The sequence below is a fragment of the Mercenaria mercenaria genome, chromosome 1 (assembly GCF_021730395.1).
Source record: "Mercenaria mercenaria strain notata chromosome 1, MADL_Memer_1, whole genome shotgun sequence".
Lineage (NCBI taxonomy): Eukaryota > Metazoa > Mollusca > Bivalvia > Venerida > Veneridae > Mercenaria > Mercenaria mercenaria.
This window is the reverse complement of record NC_069361.1, coordinates 65,731,166-65,754,582: the sequence shown is the minus strand read 5'-3', so window position 1 is coordinate 65,754,582 and position 23,417 is coordinate 65,731,166. Positions and strand designations below refer to the sequence as shown.

The window sequence follows — 23,417 nt, the reverse complement described above, 5'->3', positions numbered from 1 at the left end:
TGGTCAGAATGTTACCTGCAATAAAATCTTGGACGAGTTTGATATTGGGTCATCTGGGGTCAGAAACTAGGTCACCAGGTCAAATCGAAGGAAAAGCTTGTTAACACTGTAGAGGCCACATTTATGACTGTATCTTCAAGAATACTCTAGAGGTCACAATTTTGGTCCAATATTAATGAAACTTGGTCAGAATATTACTCTCAATAAAATCTTGGACGAATTTGATATTGAGTCATCTAGGGTCAAAAACTAGGTCACCTGGTCAAATCAAAGGAAAAGCTTGTTATCACTCTATAGGTCACAATTTTGGCCCAATCTTAATGAAACTTGGACAGAATGTTATCCTCTATAAAATCTTGGACAAGTTCCATATTGGGTCATCTGGGGTTAAAAACTAGGTCACCAGGTCAAATCAAAGGAAAAGCTTGTTAACACTGTAGAGGCCACATTTATGACTGTATCTTCAAGAATCTTGGTCAGAATGTTAATATTGATAGTCTCAAGGTTGAGTTTGAATCTGGGCCATGTAGGATCAAAAACTAGGTCACCAGGTCAAATCAAAAGAAAAGCTAGTTAACACTGTAGAGGCCACATTTATGACTATATCTTAATGAAACTTTGTCAGAGTGTTGATCTTGATGACCTATAGGTCAAGTTCAAATCTGGGTAAGGTGGGGTCAAAAAGTAGGTCACTAGGTCAAATCAAAGGAAAAGCTAGTTAACACTTTAGAGATCACATTTATGACCATATCTTTATGAAACTTGGTCAGAATGTTAATCTTGATGATCTTTAGGTCAGTAGGTCAGGTGAGCGATACAGGGCCTTCATGGCCCTCTTGTTACAAATGAACTGTGCCCACAGCTCCATTGAAGTGTATGTGATTAAGTTGTAAAAAGCTTAGCACAATCAAATTGTTCTTTTTCATTTGACCTGATGAACTTGCACTGCAGATCATGAAAGATTTTACGTGTACATTCAGGATCCTGATTTGACATTTTATGGTGGCAAAATTCGAGCAGATTCTCTCTCTGTTTTCCCTAAATATGTAAAAAACGTTTTGTTTTTGTTGTTTTTTCCAACTAATAACTTGTAGTTTATATGTAAGTATATCTTTGAATGCTAAGCACAAGGCAATGTGTTTTTTAAACTATTTTCTTCTAAAATGTTACATACTTAGCAAAAATACCAATTTTCAAATTTCTCTTTATTCCCAATTTCCTTCCAAAGTTAAACTGAATTCCCATCCCCATGACTCATGTACCAATGCCCTGAAGGGTTCAGTGGCTTTGACGTTGATGAGGGGGGAAGCAGAAAATCTGAGCACTTTCTTTCACTTTGGTATTTATTAGTACTCACTCTGCAAACAGCTGTTACAAGATAGGCAGAAATATCAGATTCTGTCTATTATCTTTATATACCTTACTTTGGACGGAATTAATGGAAAATAGATTTTAATGCACTCGAAGTTTTTTGCTTACATTTCATTTTGTTCTTTGCATGCATGCATGCATATCATTTGTTTGATTATGATAGAAATGTAATAAAACATTTCAGCATTTGATGTTTTATTGTAGTATATAACAAAGACATTTCATGCATTTTGGCTGCAGTTTAAGAAAAAAAGCCATGGCAACATATTCTCTACGCACTGCAGACATGTTCATTCTGTTGAACATAAAGTTATGTAAAAATGTTAAATTACAGGACTCCAGATAATTTTTTTGGCCTATGAGTATTTACTCATCATAATTTTTGTGAATGAGTAAAATGGTAAAATCTGAAATTTATTAGGAGTAATTTTACTCCCAAAAATATGTAAATGTGAAAAAAAGGAAAACAGTTTTATAACATATTTATTAATTTGGTGTAATACCCATGAATTTGTTTGCAGTTCATGTTCAATTCAGCATTCCAGTTTTTGCTTTTTGTTCTTACTTTGGCTTAAAACACAGCTACTGAATCCAATAGAATACTCTGAGTATAGCTTTAAATATGTTTTAATGATCGTTCTTGTTGGTTTAAACCAAAGATGCGTAGTGTTTGTTCACTTTTTACAATCTTAGAAAGAGACATTTTGTTGTTTACTCTACACTGGAGGTTGATATTTTAAATCGACACCGCTTTAAAATACACTATCATACCATTAATATTGTTTCCCAACTATTTGATTTACGAATGCATTGGGTATATAATATAGTTTAACTTATAAAGTACCATTCAATGCGTGTGTACGTTCTGTGTGGGAGAATTAATGCTGACCGTGCTTTGTTACTTAAAGCCTTTAGATGATTCAGATTTTGTTTACGCTAGTAAAAAGTCATTGCAGGAGTTTCTGTAATTTCTTATACGCTTTTTTATACGCTTAAAAATGATCGCACATGCCTATAATTGCATTATTTCAAAGCGTAATTTACGCTAATACGCATCTTATCTGGAGCCCTGAATTAGTAGAAACAACAGTTTTAATAGTATATGAAATATTTCTGGTACAAGTTATTATTCAGAAGTACCTCAGATTGGAAATTTGATACCAAAAGAAGTTAGCATATAAAATTTCTCAAAGTAACACACTTGTCTGGTACAAGGTTGCTTGATAGTAGAAACCTACAGAGCTTTTACTGAAAGTGTTTTAGTTCTTTTTAGCTCATCTGATTTTTTGAAAAAAAATGATGAGTTATTGTCATCACTTGAGCGGTTGTCGGCGTCGGCGTTGCCTGGTTAAGTTTTATGTTTAGGTCAGCTTTTCTCCTAAACTATCAAAGCTATTGCTTTGAAACTTGGAATACTTGTTCACCATCATAAGCTGACCCTGTATGGCAAGAAACATAACTCCATCTTGCTTTTTGCAAGATTTATGGCCCCTTTTGTACTTAGAAAATATCAGATTTCTTGGTTAAGTTTTATGTTTAGGTCAACTTTTCTCCTAAACTATCAAAGCTTTTGCTTTGAAACTTGGAATACTTGTTCACCATCATAAGCAGACCCTGTACATCAAGAAACATAACTCCATCTTGCTTTTTGCAAGAATTATTGCCCCTTTTGGACTTAGAAAATCAGTTTTCTTGGTTAAGTTTTATGTTTAGGTCAGCTTTTATCCTAAACTATCAAAGCTATTCCTTTAAAACTTGCAACACTTGTTCACCATCATAAGCTGACCCTGTACAGCAAGAAACATAACTCAATCCTGCTTTTTGCAAGATTTATGGCCCCTTTTGGACTTAGAAAATATCAGATTTCTTGGTTAAGTTTTATGTTTAGGTCAACTTTTTCTCTTAAACTATCAAAGCTATTGCTTTAAAACTTGCAACTCTTGTTCACCATCATAAGCTGACCCTGTACAGCAAGCAACATAACTCCATCCTTCTTTTTGCAATAATTATTGCCCCTTTTGGACTTAGAAAAATCATTTTCTTGGTTGAATATTATGTTTAAGTCAACTTTTCTCATAAACTATCAAAGCTATTGCTTTAATACTTGCAACAGTTTTTCACCATCATAAGTGGACACTGTACATCAAGAAACATAACTCTATCCTGCTTTTTGCAAGAGTGATGGCCCTTTTTAGACTTAGAAAATCATGGGTAGAACAATATTTCTATTATACAAAAAAAATCAGATGAGCGTCAGCACCCGCAAGGCGGTGCTCTTGTTTTATATATAATTATAATTTTTGGATACTTTTATGAGGGGGTATTTTTAGCCCACCATCATCAGATGGTGGGCTATTCAAATCACTCTGCGTCCGTGGTCCGTCCTTCCGTCCGTTAACAATTTCTCGTTATCGCATCTCCTCAGAAACTACCAGGGGGATTTGGACCAAACTTTGTCAGAATGATGTATTGGTACCCTAGTTGTGTCCCCCTGAAAATCAGACTGGTTCAACAATTTTTGAGTGAGTTATGGCCCTTTGTTTATTTTTATAATTTGCATCGATTTATATAGGGAAAATTTTTAAAAATCTTCTTGTTCAAAACAACAGAGCCTAGGGCTTTGATATTTGGTATGAAGCATCATCTAGTGGTCCTCTACCAAGATTGTTCAGATTATTTCCCTGGGGTCAAGTATGGCCCCGCCCGGGGGTCACATGGTTTATATAGACTTGTATAGGAAAAACATTGAAAAACCTCTTGTCCAAAACCACAGGGCCTAGGGCTTTGATATTTTGTATGTGACATCATCTAGTGGTCTTCTGCTAAGATTGTTCAAATTATTCCCCTAGGGTCAAATATGGCCCCGCCCCGGGGTCACATGGTTTACATAGATTTATATAGGGGAAAACTTTGAAAATCTTCTTGTCCAAACTACAAAGCCTAGGGCTTTGATATTTGTAATGTAGCATCATCTAGTGGTTCTCTACCAAGTTTGTTCAAATTATCCCCCTATGGTCAAATATAGCCCGGCCCTGGGGGTCACATTGTTCATATAGACTTATATAGGGTAAAAGCTTTTAAAATCTTCTTGTCAATAACCTACAACATTCAAATTTGGACCATATATATGGTTTTGAGTGGCAAGATGAACCTTGACATGAGTTGACCTTGATTTTGAGCTAGTGACCTACTTTCACATTTCTGTAGCTACAGCTTTCAAATTTGGACTACATGCATAGTTTTGTACACCGAAAAAAGCTTTGACCTTGACATTGACCTAGTGACCTACTTTCACATTTTTGAAGGTACAGGCTTCAAATTTGGACCACATGCATAGTTTCGTGTTCCAAAATGAAATTTGACCTTGATTTTGACCTAGTGACCTACTTTCACATTTCTCAAGCTACAGCCTTCAAATTTGGACCACATGCATAGTTTTGTGTACCGAAAACAAACTTTGACCTTGACATTGACCTAGTGATCTTCTTTCACATTTTTGAAGGTACAGGCTTCAAATTTGGACCACATGCATAGTTCTGTGTTCCGAAATAAAATATGACCTTGATTTTGACCTAGTGACCTACTTTCACATTTCTCAAGCTACAGCCTTCAAATTTGGACCAGTTGCATAGTTTCGTGTACCAAAATGAACTTTGACCTTAAGATTGACCTAGTGACCTACTTTCACATTTCTGTAGCTACAGGCTTCAAATTTAGACCACATGCATAGGATAGTGTACCGAAAGAAACTTTGACCTTGACATTGACCTTGTGACCTACTTTCACGTTTAGGAAGGTACAGGCTTCAAATTTGGACCACATGCATAGATTTGTGTTCTGAAATGAAATTTGTCTTGATTTTGACCTAGTGACCTACTTTCACATTTCTCAAGCTACAGCCTTCAAATTTGGACCACTTGCATAGTTTTGTGTACCGAAATAAACTTTGACCTTAAGATTGACCTAGTGACCTACTTTCAAATTTCTCAAACTACAGCCTTCAAACTTGATGCACATGCATAGTTTTGTGTAGAAAGAACTTTGTTTTTGAAATTGATCTAGTGACCTACTTTCACATTTCTCAAGCTACAGCTTTCAAATTTGGACCACATGCACAGTGTTGTGTACAGAAATGAAATTTGACCTTGAGCTAGTCAATAAGTCTTGAAATTTGGAACACTCAAAAATGGCACATTGGTGGGCGCCAAGATCACTCTGTGATCTCTTGTTTAGGGGATGGGGTTGGGATTTCTGTCAAAAATGAGCAGGAAAACTCACATTTTGTGAAGAATTTGCTCCAAAATCACTATACCATACTGTATTACTTGTAGTTGCATTTATTGCTTTCCGTATATCACCACAATAAGATTGGAGAATAGATAGCATCCACATTAATGAGGATTGACATTTTTGTTCTCCCTGACATCCTGTAACTGTTCATCAAGTCTGGGTCATTTTTTCTTTATTCCAGAGTAACTAGAAAATAGGTTTTAGAGATAACATGCAAACACTTGCATGATCAAAGGAATTTTATCTAGGTTTCTGCACACACAAGCTCAGCTTATTTTAGTGTTCATTTTTTGCAGATTTGAGATGTTTTATCTATAGACAGATTTTATGCTTCTTTTACTTAATATAAGTGTTTGCTTATTATGAGATTATTTTTCTGTGGTACCGCTGTGGCTCAGTGATTAATGTTGCTGACTTCACATCACATGCCTGTATCTCTGCTGCAGGTTTGGAACTCTGTAGGGAGCTAAGAATGGTTCCGAGTTAGTAAGACATCAAGCTGGCTTATGAGAGGCTGATGGTTTCATACAGATGCCATTATGTGCCTGAAAAATAACTGGAGGGCCACGTTAGGTCTTCCCTTAAAGCTAAAAAGTTGCCATATGTCCTCAGTCGTGTCACTTTGACTTAAAATCCAACAAATATATTTTCTTGATTTCATTACAGTCTATTTCTATTATATGCCCGAAGGAACATATTCTGTTAAGACGCCGGTGTCCGTCCGTCCCTTAGCTATTTCGTGCCCGCCCTGTAACTCTAGAACCCCTTGAAGGATTTCAAAGAAACTTGACACAAATGTTCACCACATCGAGATGATGTGCAGAGCACATGTTTTTGATGGCGCACTTCAAGGTCAAGGTCACACTTAGGGGTCAAAGGTCATATGACTTTGTTTTGTGTCCGCTCTGTAACTCTTGAAGAATTTTAAAGAAACTTCGCACAAATGTTCACCACATCAAGATGACAGGCAGAGTGTATGTCTTCTCAATGTGGTGAACATTTGTGCCAGAGTGCATGTTTCAGTTGGCTCGCTTCAAGGTCAAGGTCACACTTAGGGGGTCAAAGGTCATACCTTTGGGCATATATTGCTCTGCATTGCTGTGCTCTTGTTTGGTATTATCAGAGAATTTCTTTTTGAAAATTTTTTTATGCCCCCAAAGGGAGGCATATAGTTTTTGAATCGTCTGTCGGTCCATCGGTCTGTCAGTCTGTCGGTCTGTCAGTCTGTCCGCAATTTTCGTGTCTGGTCCATATCTTTGTCATCGATGGATGGATTTTCAAATAACATGGCGTGAATGTGTACCACAGTAAGACGACTTGTCGCGCGCAAGACCCAGGTCCGTAGCTCAAAGGTCAAGGCCACACTTAGACATTAAAGGATAGTGCATTGATGGGCGTGTCCGGTCCATATCTTTGTCATCGATGGATGGATTTTCAAATAACTTGGCATGAATGTGTACCACAGTAAGACGACGTGTCGCACGCAAGACCCAGGTCCGTAGCTCAAAGGTCAAGGTCACACTTAGACTTTAAAGGATAGTGCATTGATGGGCGTGTCCGGTCCATATCTTTGTCATCCATGGATGGATTTTCAAATAACTTGGCATGAATGTGTACCACAGTAAGATGATGTGTCGCGCGCAAGACCCAGGTCCGTAGCTCAAAGGTCAAGGTCACACTTAGACATTAAAGGATAGTGCATTGATGGGCGTGTCCGGTCCATATCTTTGTCATCCAAGGATGGATTTTCAAATAACTTGGCATGAATGTGTACCACAGTAAGACGACATGTCATGCGCAAGACCCAGGTCCGTAGCTCAAAGGTCAAGGTCACACTTAGACGTTAAATGTCATTTTTCATGATAGTGCATAGATGGGCGTGTCCAGTCCATATCTTTGTCATTCATGCATGGATTTTAAAATAACTACGCATGAATGTGTGACACAGTAAGACGACGTGTCGCGCGCAAGACCCAGCTCCGTAGGTCAAAGGTCCTAAACTCTAACATCGGCCATAACTATTCATTCAAAGTGCCATCGGGGGCATGTGTCATCCTATGGAGACAGCTCTTGTTTTAGGCTTAAAATGAAATTTTCATAAGGTGTCTGCATTAGTTTCAGTGGATTTGTCCATGTACTTATATCATTGTCAGTAGAGATAGGGCTCCATTCAAAAATTACTGTTAGTAACTGATTCGAATAGTACAATTTCGTTTTACAATAAACAGCTGTCTGATAAATGTTTCCAATTAACCTTAATCATGCTGGGCAGAATTGATTCTGCGTTTGCGACCAGTGTAGATCATGATCAGACTGCACATAAGTGAAGCCTGTTTGCCATTCTGTCATTATCTTCTTGGTAAGCACGCCTTTTAACAGTTAATGGTACTGTCCAAATTGAAAGATGGACAAGTTCATAATAAAAATTTAGCAGGGTAAGGGTTAAGCCTTTAGTTATAAATTGTTCTCAAAAGTGTTGTAATGACCATTTTTGCATTTTTCTGTTTTCAGTCAGATGAGCTATATCATAAATGATTCCTGGGATATCTTCGACAATCATCGCCGGAAGGTCAATATAACCTATGCTTGGTCCAAATCAACTTACCTGACAGCTAAGAAAACAGGTAATGACAGTCTGTGTTTGTTTTAGCTGCCCTGAAAACAGGCAATACTATAACTGAGAAATCATATAATTCTGTTGTCATAACATTTTATGGTTCTGGTAAAACAGCTATCTCATGGTGAAAATTGGCACTTTAGGATTTTAAAGATTAAGGAAAAAGTTCATTCAGATTTTAATTACTTTAGCAGCTAACAGAAATGAAGAAGAAAAAAACTCAAGATAGGGCAAAATAAAAAGAAAACTTAGGCGATATGAAGCTTATATCAATAATAAGGCTTGGGCCAAGCCTCCTAAGTTTGAAGGTCACAGTTACTAAAAATAGAAAAATGGTGTTAACTCATTACCTTGAGTTTGGTTTGACATATTGAAATGAAACTTGTATAGTTAGCTTATGTCTAGTAATAGAATGTGAGAATTGCATATAGGATGATAGGGGCCAAGGTTAAAGTTATTGATTCACTGTTACTTAGGGTCCACACAATTACTGCAGAATACTTTAGGCTATAGTATTGGATTTGGAGTCAGTGTGGTAAAAGAAAGGTCACTTCTGGCTGTATATTCCATTCCAGAGTAAATGTGGAAAACGTGGACAGATGCAAAAATTTTGAAAGTAGGTAATTTCGATGGAAAAGGATTGGAAATATACCTATTTTATCTAGTATGTCCAGAGTGTTTGCAAATATTTTTCCTTGTACAACTTTAGAAATTACTCTGAATGTCTTTCGAAATGTTCACACAATGTTCGTGGACACCGGGAAATAGAGCACTGGTTTTATAACTTTGGAAAATTCAGAAATTTTATGAACTCTGCCATTTTCAGAGCGTTTTTAAACACAGTGATCAAGTTCAGCCAATCAGATCAACTGATCTTTAGAAGCAATTTTCGAATGTGTAACTGAAAGACTAAGGTAAATAGGTTGTGTAGATTTTGGAATTTTGTAAGCCTTAGAATGAGAATTTATATTATTCAAAGTTAATACTGTAAATTCTGTAAGGGTGTGTATATGGAACAATATATTAACTCGTAAATATGCTAATTTTGTGTTACTCGGATGGTGTACATAGTCATTGCAAAAAACAAGTACAGTGTAACTTTCGAAAACCGAACGACCTCCGGACCAGCCTAAAAGTTCGTTTTTTGGAAGTTTCCGGAATTCAGAAGTTTGGAAGTTTGTAGGCAAAGTGGACATGGTGCACAAAAGAGTTATGTTTTCCTACTTGTAGGATGAAGGAGATTATTATCTTTTTTTAATTTTACAATTTCACATAAAGAAATTAATTAATTAATTAATAATCAATTACAAACGTTAAGGATAATAAATACATAAATAACAAGTAGAAAAAGAAACAACATAACTTTAGTAATAGCATTTATGCAAACATTTTCCACTTACATTTTACCATCTTTGGAGTCCTGAGTTGTCAACATTAAATTTTAATTACTGTTGATAATGCATAGTTTAATCGATGTAAATAAATCATTTAAAACACCTATCTTTCTTTCATTCAAACATTAAGAAAGGTTTTAACACGTAAGATATTTAATTCTTCATGTTTTCATAAATTGAATACAAATGAAAATAATCGCTAATTACTTCCTTACTTTTGCATCAGATAATCACTGTGATTATACAAGGTGTCAAAATAAACACGTGCTGCTAATAGATAAACGAAAGAAGATGTTGACACATTTTTTTTGGATTATCAGGTGACACTTATAATCCAGCAACAATTTTGCTGTTCGGTTTTCGGAAGTCAATCTTAGTGTTAAAATATAAACGGTGCTTCAAAAATCGTGTGGTTTTCAGAATTCGGGAGTTCCGGTTTTCAGAAGTTAAAAATATATAGAAATAAGAACAGAAAAAAAATGGGACTTTGAGTTTCGTGCGGTTTTCAAAGGTTTCCAGTTTTCAGAAGGTCCGGTTTTCGGAAGTTACACTGTAATGCTAAAATAACAAAAATGCTTCAAGGGGATTTTGTAAACATCAGACCATTTTATTCAGTTAATTTAATCAGTATTTTGGCGAAAATGATCTTTGTTCACAGCATATGGTGTGTGTGCATTTAACAAAAATCTAATCGGACACTTTTAACTTGCAGATGGTTATTGCAGAGGATTTTCCATTAGTGTTTAAAATGCAAAATGATCACATACAGGCCAAAATCATGAACTTGTATGGGTTATTGCACAATATTATAGAGTATGACAAAAGTTCCATAAATGACAAAAAAAATATCTCTGGAATTTACCCTGCAAGTATTTCCACAATTTTCTGCAGTATACTATACCAAACTCTGGAAATCTGTTCGAATACTCCAGTCAAAGGTTCCATGGAATTTCACAGACATTCCATGGAAAACTCAAGAACTTTATTAGTGGGTGACTTAGTTTTTAGAAAATGTTTACGGATCAGTTTCAGAGAATCAATATAGAATACAAGTAGAATTTTGATGCTATGTATGAAAGCAAGAAAATGGTGGTTCAGATTTTTCTTTGAAATTTAAATTTATTTTAGAATGAAGAAGTGTCGGTTTTATGGCTAGAATAAAACTTTTGAATAAGGAAGCAAGTCAAAAATAGTGGTCGTTTGTTATTTGTACCTAGTGGATTGTATTTTATGATTGATATTATCATAATATCATAATATTATTATGAGCACATCAAATACAGATTACAAATATTCTTACACATGTATTTTTGTACCAAAGAAATATATTCATATAAAAAAGTAAAAGTCTAAATCATATCAACTGTTTAAAAAACACTGTCTTATTCATGACCTACTTTTAGCTAAATAAGCATAGCATCTCGGTATAATTAGAGATTTGGCAAGTAGACAATTGCTACTTATGGTTTACTGAAAATGATATTTGTGGATCTAATGATAATGGACTGATCCAAAACTGTCAGTCATTAATGTCTGTCCAGTTGGGACTGTCAGATACGATTGACCTACTTTACACAATAGACCACGTGCATTTTGTTTGTGATACTGCTTGTGAGCACTTGACCTTGGTTTGAATAGGATAGCAATAGGGTGAGGAGTTAGATGAAATATATATCGACAAAAACTGGAACTGTCCTTTGTTTGTATGTGTAGGTCACTAACAGAGTAGGAGGTGTTCATGAATTAAAAATACCTGCGCTCGTGTGAATTGTGACATCGAGAGCGCAAAGCGCTCAAGATATTACCACACAGCTGCGGGTATAATTTTCAATTCATGAACACCGATCTAAGAGGTAAGTAACTGACTTACAAAACGTCATATTAATTTGTTAGCTCACCTGTCACATAGTGACAAGGTGAGCTTTTGTGATCACCCTTCGTCCGTCGTCCGTCGTCCGTCCGTCCATCCGTGTGTCCGTGCATCCGTCAACAATTTCTTGTCTGCACGATAGTGGTTTCATTTATGATTTTATTTTAACCAAACTTGCACACAACTTGTATCACAATAAGATCTCGGTTCCTTTCTTGAACTGGCCAGATCCCATAATGGGTTCCAGAGTTATGGCCCCTGAAAGGGCCAAAATCAGCTCTTTTGACCTTGTCTGCACAATAGCAGCTTTATTTATGATTTGATTTTTACCAGACTGGCACACAACTTGTATCACTATAAGATCTTGGTTCCTTTCTTGAACTGGCCAGATTCCATTATGGGTTCCAGAGTTATGGCCCCTGAAAGGACCAGAATTGGCTATTTTGCCCTTGTCTGCACAATAGCAGCTTCATTTATGATTTGAATTTAATCAAACTTGCACAAAACTTGTGTTGCCATAAGATCTCAGTTCCTGTATTGAACCGGCCAGATCCCCTAATGGGTTCCAGAGTTATGGCCCCTGAAAGGGCCAAAATTAGCAACTTCATTTATGATTTGATTTTAACCAAACTTGCACACAACTTGTATCACCACAAGATCTTGGTTCCTTTCTTAAACTGGCCAGATTCCATCATGAGTTCCAGAGTTATGGCCCCTTAAATGTCCAAAATTGGCTATTTTGGCTTTTGCAGCCATATAGAGACTTCATTTATGGTTTTATTTGATACAAGCTTACAAAATATCTTCAACAACATTAAATCTCGGATTCCATGACAAATCAGATCCAATCGTAGTTTCCAGAGTTATTTTATATCTGATTACCTCCCCTGATTGTAGTCAAAATGGATTTATATCAGTAAGTACTTACAGGACTTATTTGAAATTTCATTATTGTCATTAGTTGGACCGAGCCAATCAGGGTAGATAACTATGGACTGATTTTATGTCAAATTACCTCCCTTTATTTCAAATTAAAATGGGTATATCTCCGTAACTAATGAAGATACTGATCTGAAATTTCATTTATGTCAACAGATTTATTTGGCAGATCCTTCTTTTGTTAACTTACAATACCCGGTAATTTTATTTTGAATTACTTCCCTTTTACGTTACTATAAATAGCCTATTTTTAGTAACTTTTTTATTATTGGCCGTAGGGAAAAACCGAGACCACTTTTCTGTGGTACAACATGGCTGGTACCTCCAATTTTTAGGTGAATTTTGACATATCTGTACCTTGTAAGAATTTTGTTTTTCTTTTTGGTTAAATTTCTTTCCTTTGTTGTTCCTGTCCTTTGGACTTAGATATTTTTTCTGAGGACCTTCTTGTCTTCAAGTGCAATGATAACAGGTGAGCGATATAGGGCCATCATGGCCCTCTTGTTAGCTTTTATAATTCATTTATTAATAAGTCTTTCCTTCCCCAAGTCAGAAAAAAAAAATGATTGTGGGAATTTCTTTAACTTCAGCCAGAAAATTGTTATACGTAAATCTTGTAAAATACATTTTACCATGGCAACTTTAATTCTGCATTGACATGAATTCTTTCAATAATTCTCTCAGTAGGTCTCTTGCTGATTGTAGGTACCAAATTATTTTGAAATATGATGAGTTTTTGATATATCATTATTTTTTCCAGTCTGTTATCATGGCAACCAGAATTTTGCATGGATATATTATTTTAGCACTTTTCACAGAAGGTCTCTAGCTGATCCTTTGTGCCACATTTCTTTGAAATCTTTTTTAGCTAACCTGAACCAAAGGTTCAGGGTGAGCTATTAGTATGGGGTGGATGGCCCGTCGTCCGTTGTCCACATTTTTACTTAAACATCATCCCCTCTGAAACTACATGTCAGAATAACACTAAAGTTGGACTGTAGCATCCTTGTGAGGTCCTCTATCAGATTTGTTAAAATGGGTGCATTTGGCCCCTTTTAGGGGCTGCTGGAGCTAAAAATAGGAAAACCTTTAAACGACTTATTCTCATGAACCGATCAAACTTGGTCTGTAGCATGATGATGGACTAGCATCATTATAAGGTCCTCTTTCAAGTTTGTTCAAATCAGGGCACTTGGCCCCTTTTATGGGCTGCTAGAGCTAAAAATGAAAAACATTTAATTAAATGAATTCTTCTCATGAACCGCTTGATGGATCTTCATCAAACTTGGTCTGTAGCATCATTATAACGTCATCTCCCAAATTTGTTCAAATGGGGGCACTTGGCCCCTTTTAGGGGCCGTTAGAGCTAAAAATAGAAAAACCTTTAAACAACTTCTTCTCATGAACCGCTTAATGGATCTTCATCAAACTTGGTCTGTAGCATCATTATAAGGTCCTCTCCCAAATTTTGTTTAAATAGGGGCACTTGGCCCCTTTTAGGGGCCGCTAGAGCTAAAAATAGAAATACTTTTAAACGACTTCTTCTCATGAACCGATTGATGGATTTTCATCAAACTTGGTCTGTAGCATCAATATAAGGTCCTTTCTCAAAGTTTTTCAAATGGGGGCACTTGGCCCCTTTTAGGGGCTGTTAGGGCTAAAAATAGAAATACCTTGAAATGACTTCTTTTCATGAACCGCTTGATGGATCATCAAACTTGGTCTGAAGCATCATTATGGTCCTCTCCCAAATTTGTTCAAATGGGGGCACTTGGCCCCTTGTAAGGGGCTGCTAGAGCTAAAAATAGCAATACCTTTTAAGAAATTCTTACCATGCACTGCTTGATGGATCTTCATTAAACTTGGTCTGTGGCATCATTATATGGTCCTCTCCCAAGTTTGTTCAAATGGGTGCACATGGCCCCTTTTAGGGGCCGCTAGAGCTAAAAATAGAAATACCTTTTAAATAACTGCTTGATGGATCTTCATCAAACTTGGCAGTAGCATAATTATATGGTCCTCTCCCAAGTTTGTTCAAATGGGGGCACTTGGCCCCTTTTAGGGCCGCTAGAGCTAAAAATAGAAATACTTTTAAAAGTCTTTTCTGATTTAAAGTTGTTTTTTTTTTTAATTTAATTCTTTTTTAAAGTTAATACTTTGTCACAAGCAAGATCTAATTAGGTAAAAGTCGGCCTCAGGTGAGCGGCTTAGGCCCACTTGGGTCTCTTGTTAATGAATTATTAAAGTATTATTCAAGCTGGTAACCATGGCAACTGGAATTCTGCATGGACTTGCATTCTTTCGCAATATTTAATAATGATTCTGGAAGTATGAATCAGATCAGAGTCACAATCGCAGCTGGTCGAGTTTTTATGGCCAAACACATTATGTTAAAATTGGGTTAGGATTGCTTTCGAAATGAAAGAACTAGAGTGTAAACAAGGTCAAATGTTGACGCACGACGCAACGGACATGTGCACTATGCGATCACAAAAGCTAAAATGCATATAATAATTATAATGATGATCTTCTTCTCCCCCTAATTATTATTATTATGTCTCCCCCAGGAGACATATTGTTTTTGCACTGTCCATCCGTCCTTCCGTCTGTCCGTATGTCACACTTCATTTCCGAGCAAGAACTGGAGAACCATTTGACCTAGAACCTTCAAACTTCATAGGGTTGTAGGGCTGCTGGAGTAGACGACCCCTATTGTTTTTGGGGTCACTCCATCAAAGGTCAAGGTCACAGGGGCCTGAACATTGAAAACCATTTCCGATCAATAACTAGAGAACCACTTGACCCAGAATGTTGAAACTTCATAGGATGATTGGTCATGAAGAGTAGACGACCCATATTGATTTTGGGGCCTGAACATTGAAAACCATTTCCGATCAATAACTAGAGAACCACTTGACCCAGAATGTTGAAACTTCATAGGATGATTGGTCATGAAGAGTAAACGACCCCTTTTGATTTTGGGGTCACTCCGTCAAAGGTCAAGGTCACAGGGGCCTGAACATTGAAAACCATTTCCGATCAATAACTAGAGAACCACTTGACCCAGAATGTTGAAACTTCATAGGATGATTGGTCATGAAGAGTAGATGACCCCTATTGGTTTTGGGGTCACTCATTCAAAGGTCAAGGTCAGAGGGGCCTAAACATTGAAAACCATTTCCGATCAATAACTAGAGAACCACTTGACCCAGAATGTTGAAACTTCATAGGATGATTGGTCATAAAGAGTAGATGACCCCTATTGATTTTGGGGTCACTCCATCAAAGGTCAAGGTCACAGGGGCCTAAACATTGAAAACCATTTCCAGTCAGTAGCTTGAGAACCACTTGACTCAGAATGTTGAAACTTAATAGAATGATTGATCATGCAGAGTAGATGACCCCTAACGATTTTGGGGTCACTCTGTGAAAGATTAAGGTCACAGGGGCCTGAACATTGAAAACCATTTCCAGTCAGTAACTTGAGAACCACTTGACCCAGAATGATGAAACTTCATAGGATGATTGGTCATGCAGAGTAGATGACCCCTAACGATTTTAGGGTCACTCTGTTAAAGGTCAAGGCCATAGGGGCCTGAACATGGAAAACCATTTCCAATCAATAACTTGAGAACCTCTCGACCCAGAATGTTGAAACTTCATAGGATGATTGTTCATGCAGAGTAAATGACCCCTATTGTTTTTGGGGTCACTCCGTTAAAGGTCAAGGTCACAGGGGCCTGAACATTGATAACCAGTTCCGATCAATAACTTGAGAACCACTTGACCCAGAATGTTGAAACTTCATAGGATGATTGAACATGCAGAGTAGATGACCCCTATTGATTTTGGGGTCAGTCTATTAAAAGTCAAGGTCACAGTGGCCTGTTCATGTAAAATCATTTTTTGGAAATAACTTGAGAACCACTTGACCTAGAATGTTGAAACTTAATAGGATGATTGGACATGCAGAGTAGATGACCCCTATTTATTTTGAGGTCACTTGATCAAAGGTCAAGGTCACAGGAGCCTGAACAGTGACTTGAGAACCACTAGGCCACGAGTGTTGAAATTTAGCGGGATGACTGGACATGCCAAGTAGATGATCCCTATTGCAGCTAACCATCAGTGTCTCTTTGACTTTCGCTCCTGACCCCTATTGACTTCTTGGCTATAGGACTTTGCATTGGGGGAGACATGCGCTTTTTTACAAAAGCATTTTCTAGTTATAATTATTATTATAGTATCATTATTACTAATGATACTTTAAGCCACATTGCATTTTATGACAGTATAATAGATGCATAGGTAAAGATTTGTACACGATGAGTGAGTGAGTGAGTTAGGTTTTACTGTGAACCAACACAAAAAGGTCATAATTATATTGCACACAATGACAAATGTTTGTAAGCCAAAAGCGAGGTATATGTATGCTATGTGTATTTCTCCCTGTATAGTTTGATTTCGAGTACTGAGCGGTGAATTTACGTCAAGCTTATTGTAGAGGAAAACATGCCAACCGTAACTTAAAGGTCAAAATATACAATATATAAAAAGAATGTATTTATTTGTGAATGCTATTTGACACAGATACTGTCTAAAATGGCATTAAATAAACATTACAGTTTGAACTCATCTAATACGTTTTTCACGTACTCAGGTATGGTATGATACCTGTGACAGTGCACGTGTGCAGGTATGGTATGTAGGTATTCATTTTGGTTACTAACCCATGGAGAACAAAAGAACAGTTGTGTAAGAAATAAAGATAGAAATGAATTAGTTTCATGAAGCCTAATATGATATTAGGGAGAAGATGTTATTTCTTTTTGAAATAATATTGAAAAAGCTGCACAGTTAAAGCAAAGCATACATACTCAGGAATTAAGAAAACTAAATCAATATAAATCGTAGGCTTTCTCCCTAAAAATATCTCTCTTAAATATTTCAATACTTATTCCCAAGTAAAAGCCTGGAAACTACTGCTTTGTATTACTGTGGTTCGCAGTTGTTAGACTTACTTTATGTACATGTACTTTTCATAAAAAAAGTTGATTTCATGATAAAAAAATATACTTTGTGGTATAATCTTGTTATGTGTTTAGTAAAGTGTTCGTCTGCAAAGTTTTGCATCTTCCTTGTTTAGAGGTTATTTTACCACAGACAAAATCTTACAGCTTATGAAATATATAGTCACTGGCTTCTGGCGGGCATCTTATTAGTTAGCTTATTTTGAGACCAAGGCTAAGATTGCAGATCATTAGCATCAGAGTCACTACTTCCAAAAATAGAAGAAAAAAAAATGTTTGCAAATAAAGTAGAAAAGAGCCAGTTAGATGTTTTTTCTTTATCCAAGGATTTGCCACAATATTAATGTCTTGAAAAAAAACTTATTTTCATAGAATTTTCTCATCTCTTGCTTAAACGTTTCATCAGTATGGTAATTTTAGCTACATGTTAAGGAAAGCGGCAATAGATCTTGAAATTGTCTGCACCAGAAGTAACCACTTGTCCAAACTTTGTTTCAGTAGAAAGTGTACTTGTTTTGAGAATGTTTACGAATTAATAAAGGGCGAGGATCAGTCGCATTTGATTTGCACATATGTCTGAGTAAAAGGCCTTTAAGTGTGACTTGAACTTGATGTAGGCAAGTGATTTTTTTTCTAGGGTAACCTAAATAATTTTGTTAGAAATTGTTACAGTGGTAACAATAATGAAGCATTTAGTTTCTGCATAAATATCAGGGATTTCATTTACCTTCACTCTGCTAGATTTCTAATATTAAGACTGGTCTATCATTTAATTTGGGCAGCATTACTTATTATTCAAAGTGGTGTTTACTGAAAATTTACCGACTGATTAGTGAATAGTGCAGACCATGATCAGCCTGCACGGATGCAAAGGCAAACTCACTTGCCGCCAGCAGGCTAAGGGTTAAGAGCCTGACCCCCACCACCACCCCCAACCCCACCCCACCCCACCCCACCTTTACTTTGCAACTTCCACCTTTTACTTGAAACCATGTCTACATTAATTTTCTGTTGGACTTTTCATTGAAAAAGAATTTAGTTTCATGACTTTAGAGAAGTTGCACTGAAATAGCAAAGTCTTGGCCCAGACTTGTCTCTAGCCTGTGACTTCAGAGATAAGTGGCAAACAGTTTATGATTAAGGATTAAGAATTATAATTTTTATACATGTAAGACCACTTAGAGATGATACGACCATTTTAAAAGAGCACCATTTCTTCTTATATTCCTACTTGATTGGAAAGTTCTGTCTCAAAAGAAAATATGGGGTTAACTGCCATTGAATCTCAGTGAAATGATACAGGTCATCGGTGATCTACAATTTTTTGAAGAGGAATTTTGGATTTTCCCTGCAAATTGTACGTCCACTTTTGATTTCAATCTTCAGACATTGCCAGTGGTTCAAAACAAACATTATGTATGTCAGGGTTCCTGCAGTAAAAGGGATAATGTATGCCTTAAAAGTGACAGATCTGTGCAAAATTGTGCAGAAATGTGTAAATTTTCATTTTGAAAATTTAGGATCTTTTGTTTGGAACATTTTTCAGATACACAAGAGAATAATATTTTTGATCAAATTACAGACCCAGTTCCTTATGTTTGAACATGCACTAAATTATTCTTTCTTGCAGTGTCTGTTGATGAAGAAACAAGTGATAGATGTATGTCTGAGCTGATTGGTTCTCACAAGTCACATGGGGAATCATGTGACATCAGCAGTATATGTGCACATACAATGACAGCCCCAGGGTTGCTGGGATATGGCATCACTCATCAAATTCTGTGGACTATGCTAGCTGATAAGGTATGTTTTCTGATGGTGTGTTATATAACATTGATGAAAAAAACTATGCTGGCATTATAAAGTTTTATTAGCTTGACTTTTCGAAGAAAAAGTACAGCTATTACACTCGCCCCATGGTCGGCATCGCCGTTGGCTAAAGATTTTGATATAAAGTCAAATATCTCTGTTACTATCAAAGCTATTGACTTGAAACTTAAAATAGTTTAATATTAACTATCCAAGTCTGCACCAGAAGAAACAATCACCATAACTCTGATTTGAATTTTGACAGAGTTATGCCCCTTTTTAACTTGGAATTTTTTGGTTAAAGTTTTTGATAAAGTCAAATATATATTTGATTGAGTTAAGCCCCTTTTACTGGCAAAGCTCTAATTCAGTCAAGCACTGAAAAAAGTCTTACGGACAGCTCTTGTTACCTTATGCGCCATATATATGGTATTTTATCATTGTCAGCTGTTTCTTGCAGATTTTGTCAATCATGATTGAAGGGCGAACACCATTTTAATTGTTACCCTCCATGAAAAGCTGTTTCATGAACAGTACAGATACTTGAAAAAATTTTCATTTCAGGTACCTCATCCCAAGCATTTAATTGACAGTGATCTCATATAAAAGTGATGCAAAGCACTTTTTAGCTTGACTTTTTGAAGACAAAGTAGAGCTATTGCACTCACCCCAGCGTCGGTGTCACCGTCCGCATCGGGTAAAGTTTTTGATAAAGTCAGATATCTCTGTTACTATCAAAGCTATTGACATGGAACTTAAAAAAGTTATTTACTATCAAAGTCTCCAACAGGAGATAAAGCCCGCCCGCTTAGCTCAGTAGGTAAGAGCGTTGGTCTACAGATCGCAGGGTCGCGAGTTCGATCCTCGGGCAGGGCGAATGTTCTCCGTGACTATTTGATAAACGACATTGTGTCTGAAATCATTAGTCCTCCACCTCTGATAATTCATGTGGGGAAGTTGGCAGTTACTTGCGGAGAACAGGTTTGTACTGGTACAGAATCCAGGAACACTGGTAAGGTTAACTGCCCGCCGTTACATGACTGAAATACTGTTGAAAAATGGCTTTAAACCCAAAACAAACAAAAAAAAAACAACAGGAGATACAATCCTCATAACTCTGATTTGAATTTTGACAGAGTTAGGCCCTTAAGTTTTATAAAGTTTTTGCTGGCAAAGCTCTAATTCAGAGTCAAGCACCGAGAAAAGTCGAGTGTGCTGTCTTATGGACCGCTCTTGTTAGCTCACCTGAGCACAAAGTACTAAGGGTGAGCTGTTGTGATCACTCACCATCCGTCTTCGGTCCGAGCAAACATTTAAGGTTTAGGAGGTATCTAGTAGTATAGAGAACAAAAGAAAACAGTAGTTTCACTATATGAAAGGGTTAATGGGCTAGTCGCCTATAAGCTATCAAAAGGAAATAACAAAAAAATTGTCCACACTTTTCTACAAGTGGCATCTCCTCTGAAACTGTGTGGTGGAAGTTTAAGAAACTTTGTCTGGATGTTCTTTGCAGCACCCTTAAATGCATTTGAGCCGTGCCATGGGAAAACCAACATAGTGGGTTTGCGACCAGCATGGATCCAGACCAGCCTGCGCATCCGCGCAGTCTGGTCAGGATCCATGCTGTTCGCTAACAGTTTCTCCAATTCCAGTAGGCATTAAAAGCGAACAGCATCGATCCTGACCAGACTGTGCGGATGCGCAGGCTGGTCTGGATCCATGCTGGTCGCAAACTCACTATGTTGGTTTTCTCATGGCACGGCTCATTTGGTTTTTATACAATATTCTATAGACCTTTCAAGGCAATAGGAGGGCTGATCAAAAATAATGTAGAATTTGTCTTATCATTAGATTAGAAAAATGAAAGAGGGAAAAAAATGTACTGGTATGTTGAAAAAGTAAAAAAAAAGATTAGTAAACAGCAGAACAAAGAAAAAAATCCATACTATTATTACTATAACTAAGTGGCCAGTTATGGTTGGTTATTATGTCTCCCCCAGGAGACATATTGTTTTTGCCCTGTCCGTCCGTCCGTCTGTCAAACTTCATTTCCGAGCAATAACTGGAGAACCATTTGACCTAGAACCTTCAAACTTCATAGGGTTGTAGGGCTGCTGGAGTAGACGACCCCTATTGTTTTTGGGGTCACTCCATCAAAGGTCAAGGTCACAGGGGCCTGAACATTGAAAACCATTTCCGATCAATAAATAGAGAACCACTTGACCCAGAATGTTGAAACTTCATAGGATGATTGGTCATGAAGAGTAGATGACCCCTATTGATTTTGGGGTCACTCCGTCAAAGGTCACGGTCACATGGGCCTGAACATTGAAAACCATTTCCGATCAATAACTAGAGAACCACTTGACCCAGAATGTTGAAACTTCATAGGATGATTGATCATGAAGAGTAGATGACCCCTATTGATTTTGGGGTCACTCTGTCAAAGGTCAAGGTCACAGGGGCCTGAACATTGAAAACCATTTCCAATCAATAACTAGAGAACCACCTGACCCAGAATGTTGAAACTTGATAGGATGATTGGTCATAAAGAGCAGATGACCCTTATTGATTATGGGATCATTCCGTCAAAGGTCAAGGTCACAGGGGCCTGAACATTGAAAGCCATTTCTGATCAATAACTAAGAACCACTTGACCCAGAATGTTGAAACTTCATAGGATGATTGTACATGCAAAGTAGATGACCCCTATCGATTTTCGGGTCACTCCATTAAAGGTCAAGGTCACAGGAGCCCAAACATTGAAAACCATTTCCGGTCAGTAACTTGAGAACCACTTGACCCAGAATGTTGAAACTTAATAGGATGATTGGTCATAAAGAGTAGATGACCCCTAACGATTTTGGGGTCACTCTGTGAAAGGTCAAGGTCACAGGGGCCCGCACATTGAAAACCATTTCCGGTCAGTAACTTGAGAACCATTTGACCCAGAATAATGAAACTTCGTAGGATGATTGGTCATGCAGAGTAGATGAACCGTAATGATTTTAGGGTCACTCTGTGAAAGGTCAAGGCCACAGGGGCCTGAACATGGAAAACCATTTCCAATCAATAACTTGAGAACCTCTCGACCCAGAATGTTGAAACTTCATAGGATGATTGTTCATGCAGAGTAAATGACCCTTATTGTTTTTGGGGTCACTCCGTTAAAGGTCAAGGTCACAGGGGCCTGAACATTGATAACCAGTTCCGATCAATAACTTGAGAACCACTTGACCAAGAATGTTGAAACTTCATAGGATGATTGAACATGCAGAGTAGATGACCCCTATTGATTTTGTGGTCAGTCTATTAAAAGTCAAGGTCACAGTGGCCTGTTCATGTAAAATCATTTTTTGGAAATAACTTGAGAACCACTTGACCTACAATGTTGAAACTTAATAGGATGATTGGACATGCAGAGTACATGACCCCTATTTATTTTGAGGTCACTTGATCAAAGGTCAGGGTCACAGGAGCCTGATCAGTGACTTGAGAACCAGTAGGCCACGAGTGTTGAAATTTAGCGGCATGACTGGACATGCCAAGTAGATGATCCCTATTGCAGCCAACATTCAGTGTCTCTTTGACTTTCGCTCCTGACTCCTATTGACTTCTTGCCTATAGGACTTTGCATTGGGGGAGACATGCGCTTTTTTACAAAAGCATTTTCTAGTTTTAATATGTAGTTGAATAGTAGTTGAATTATCTACAGATCTTGATAACTGTTTAATTTTCTATGTGGTATGGTGACAACTAAACATGCACTAAACTTCAATAAACTTGGTTTAAAACATAATTTTCTTTTGCCTTAAACGTTTGAATGATGGCACACTTCAGTGCATGTCTTCTGGATATCTTACTTAGGTAACTTTGGCTTAATTTCGGTTATTTAGATGACTATCAGTGAGAACACTAGGAGGCAAATTCAGATCTGTAGCCGTAGTAATTTAAACATTTTTTGTGCTTCCCTTATCATTGGAAATGTTGTGAAAAATATATGATCAAATTGCACAAACACTTCAAATTACAATAATATATTTTACATCACTGGTGGCTTTTGACAGCAGAAGTCTTACGTTATTTTTGAACAGTCC

The 23,417-nt window shown here is 37.1% G+C and overlaps 1 protein-coding gene across 1 annotated transcript in view; it reads left to right on the top strand.

Annotated features, from left to right (window-relative positions):
• The window catches only part of LOC123545525 (uncharacterized), a 52,536-nt gene that overhangs the window by 6,960 nt on the left and 22,159 nt on the right, over positions 1–23,417 (top strand). The window contains exons 3-4 of the mRNA XM_053549778.1: positions 8,173–8,285; positions 19,142–19,314. Coding sequence (XP_053405753.1) covers positions 8,173–8,285; positions 19,142–19,314 — 286 coding nt within the window. The remainder of the gene's footprint in view (positions 1–8,172; positions 8,286–19,141; positions 19,315–23,417) is intronic.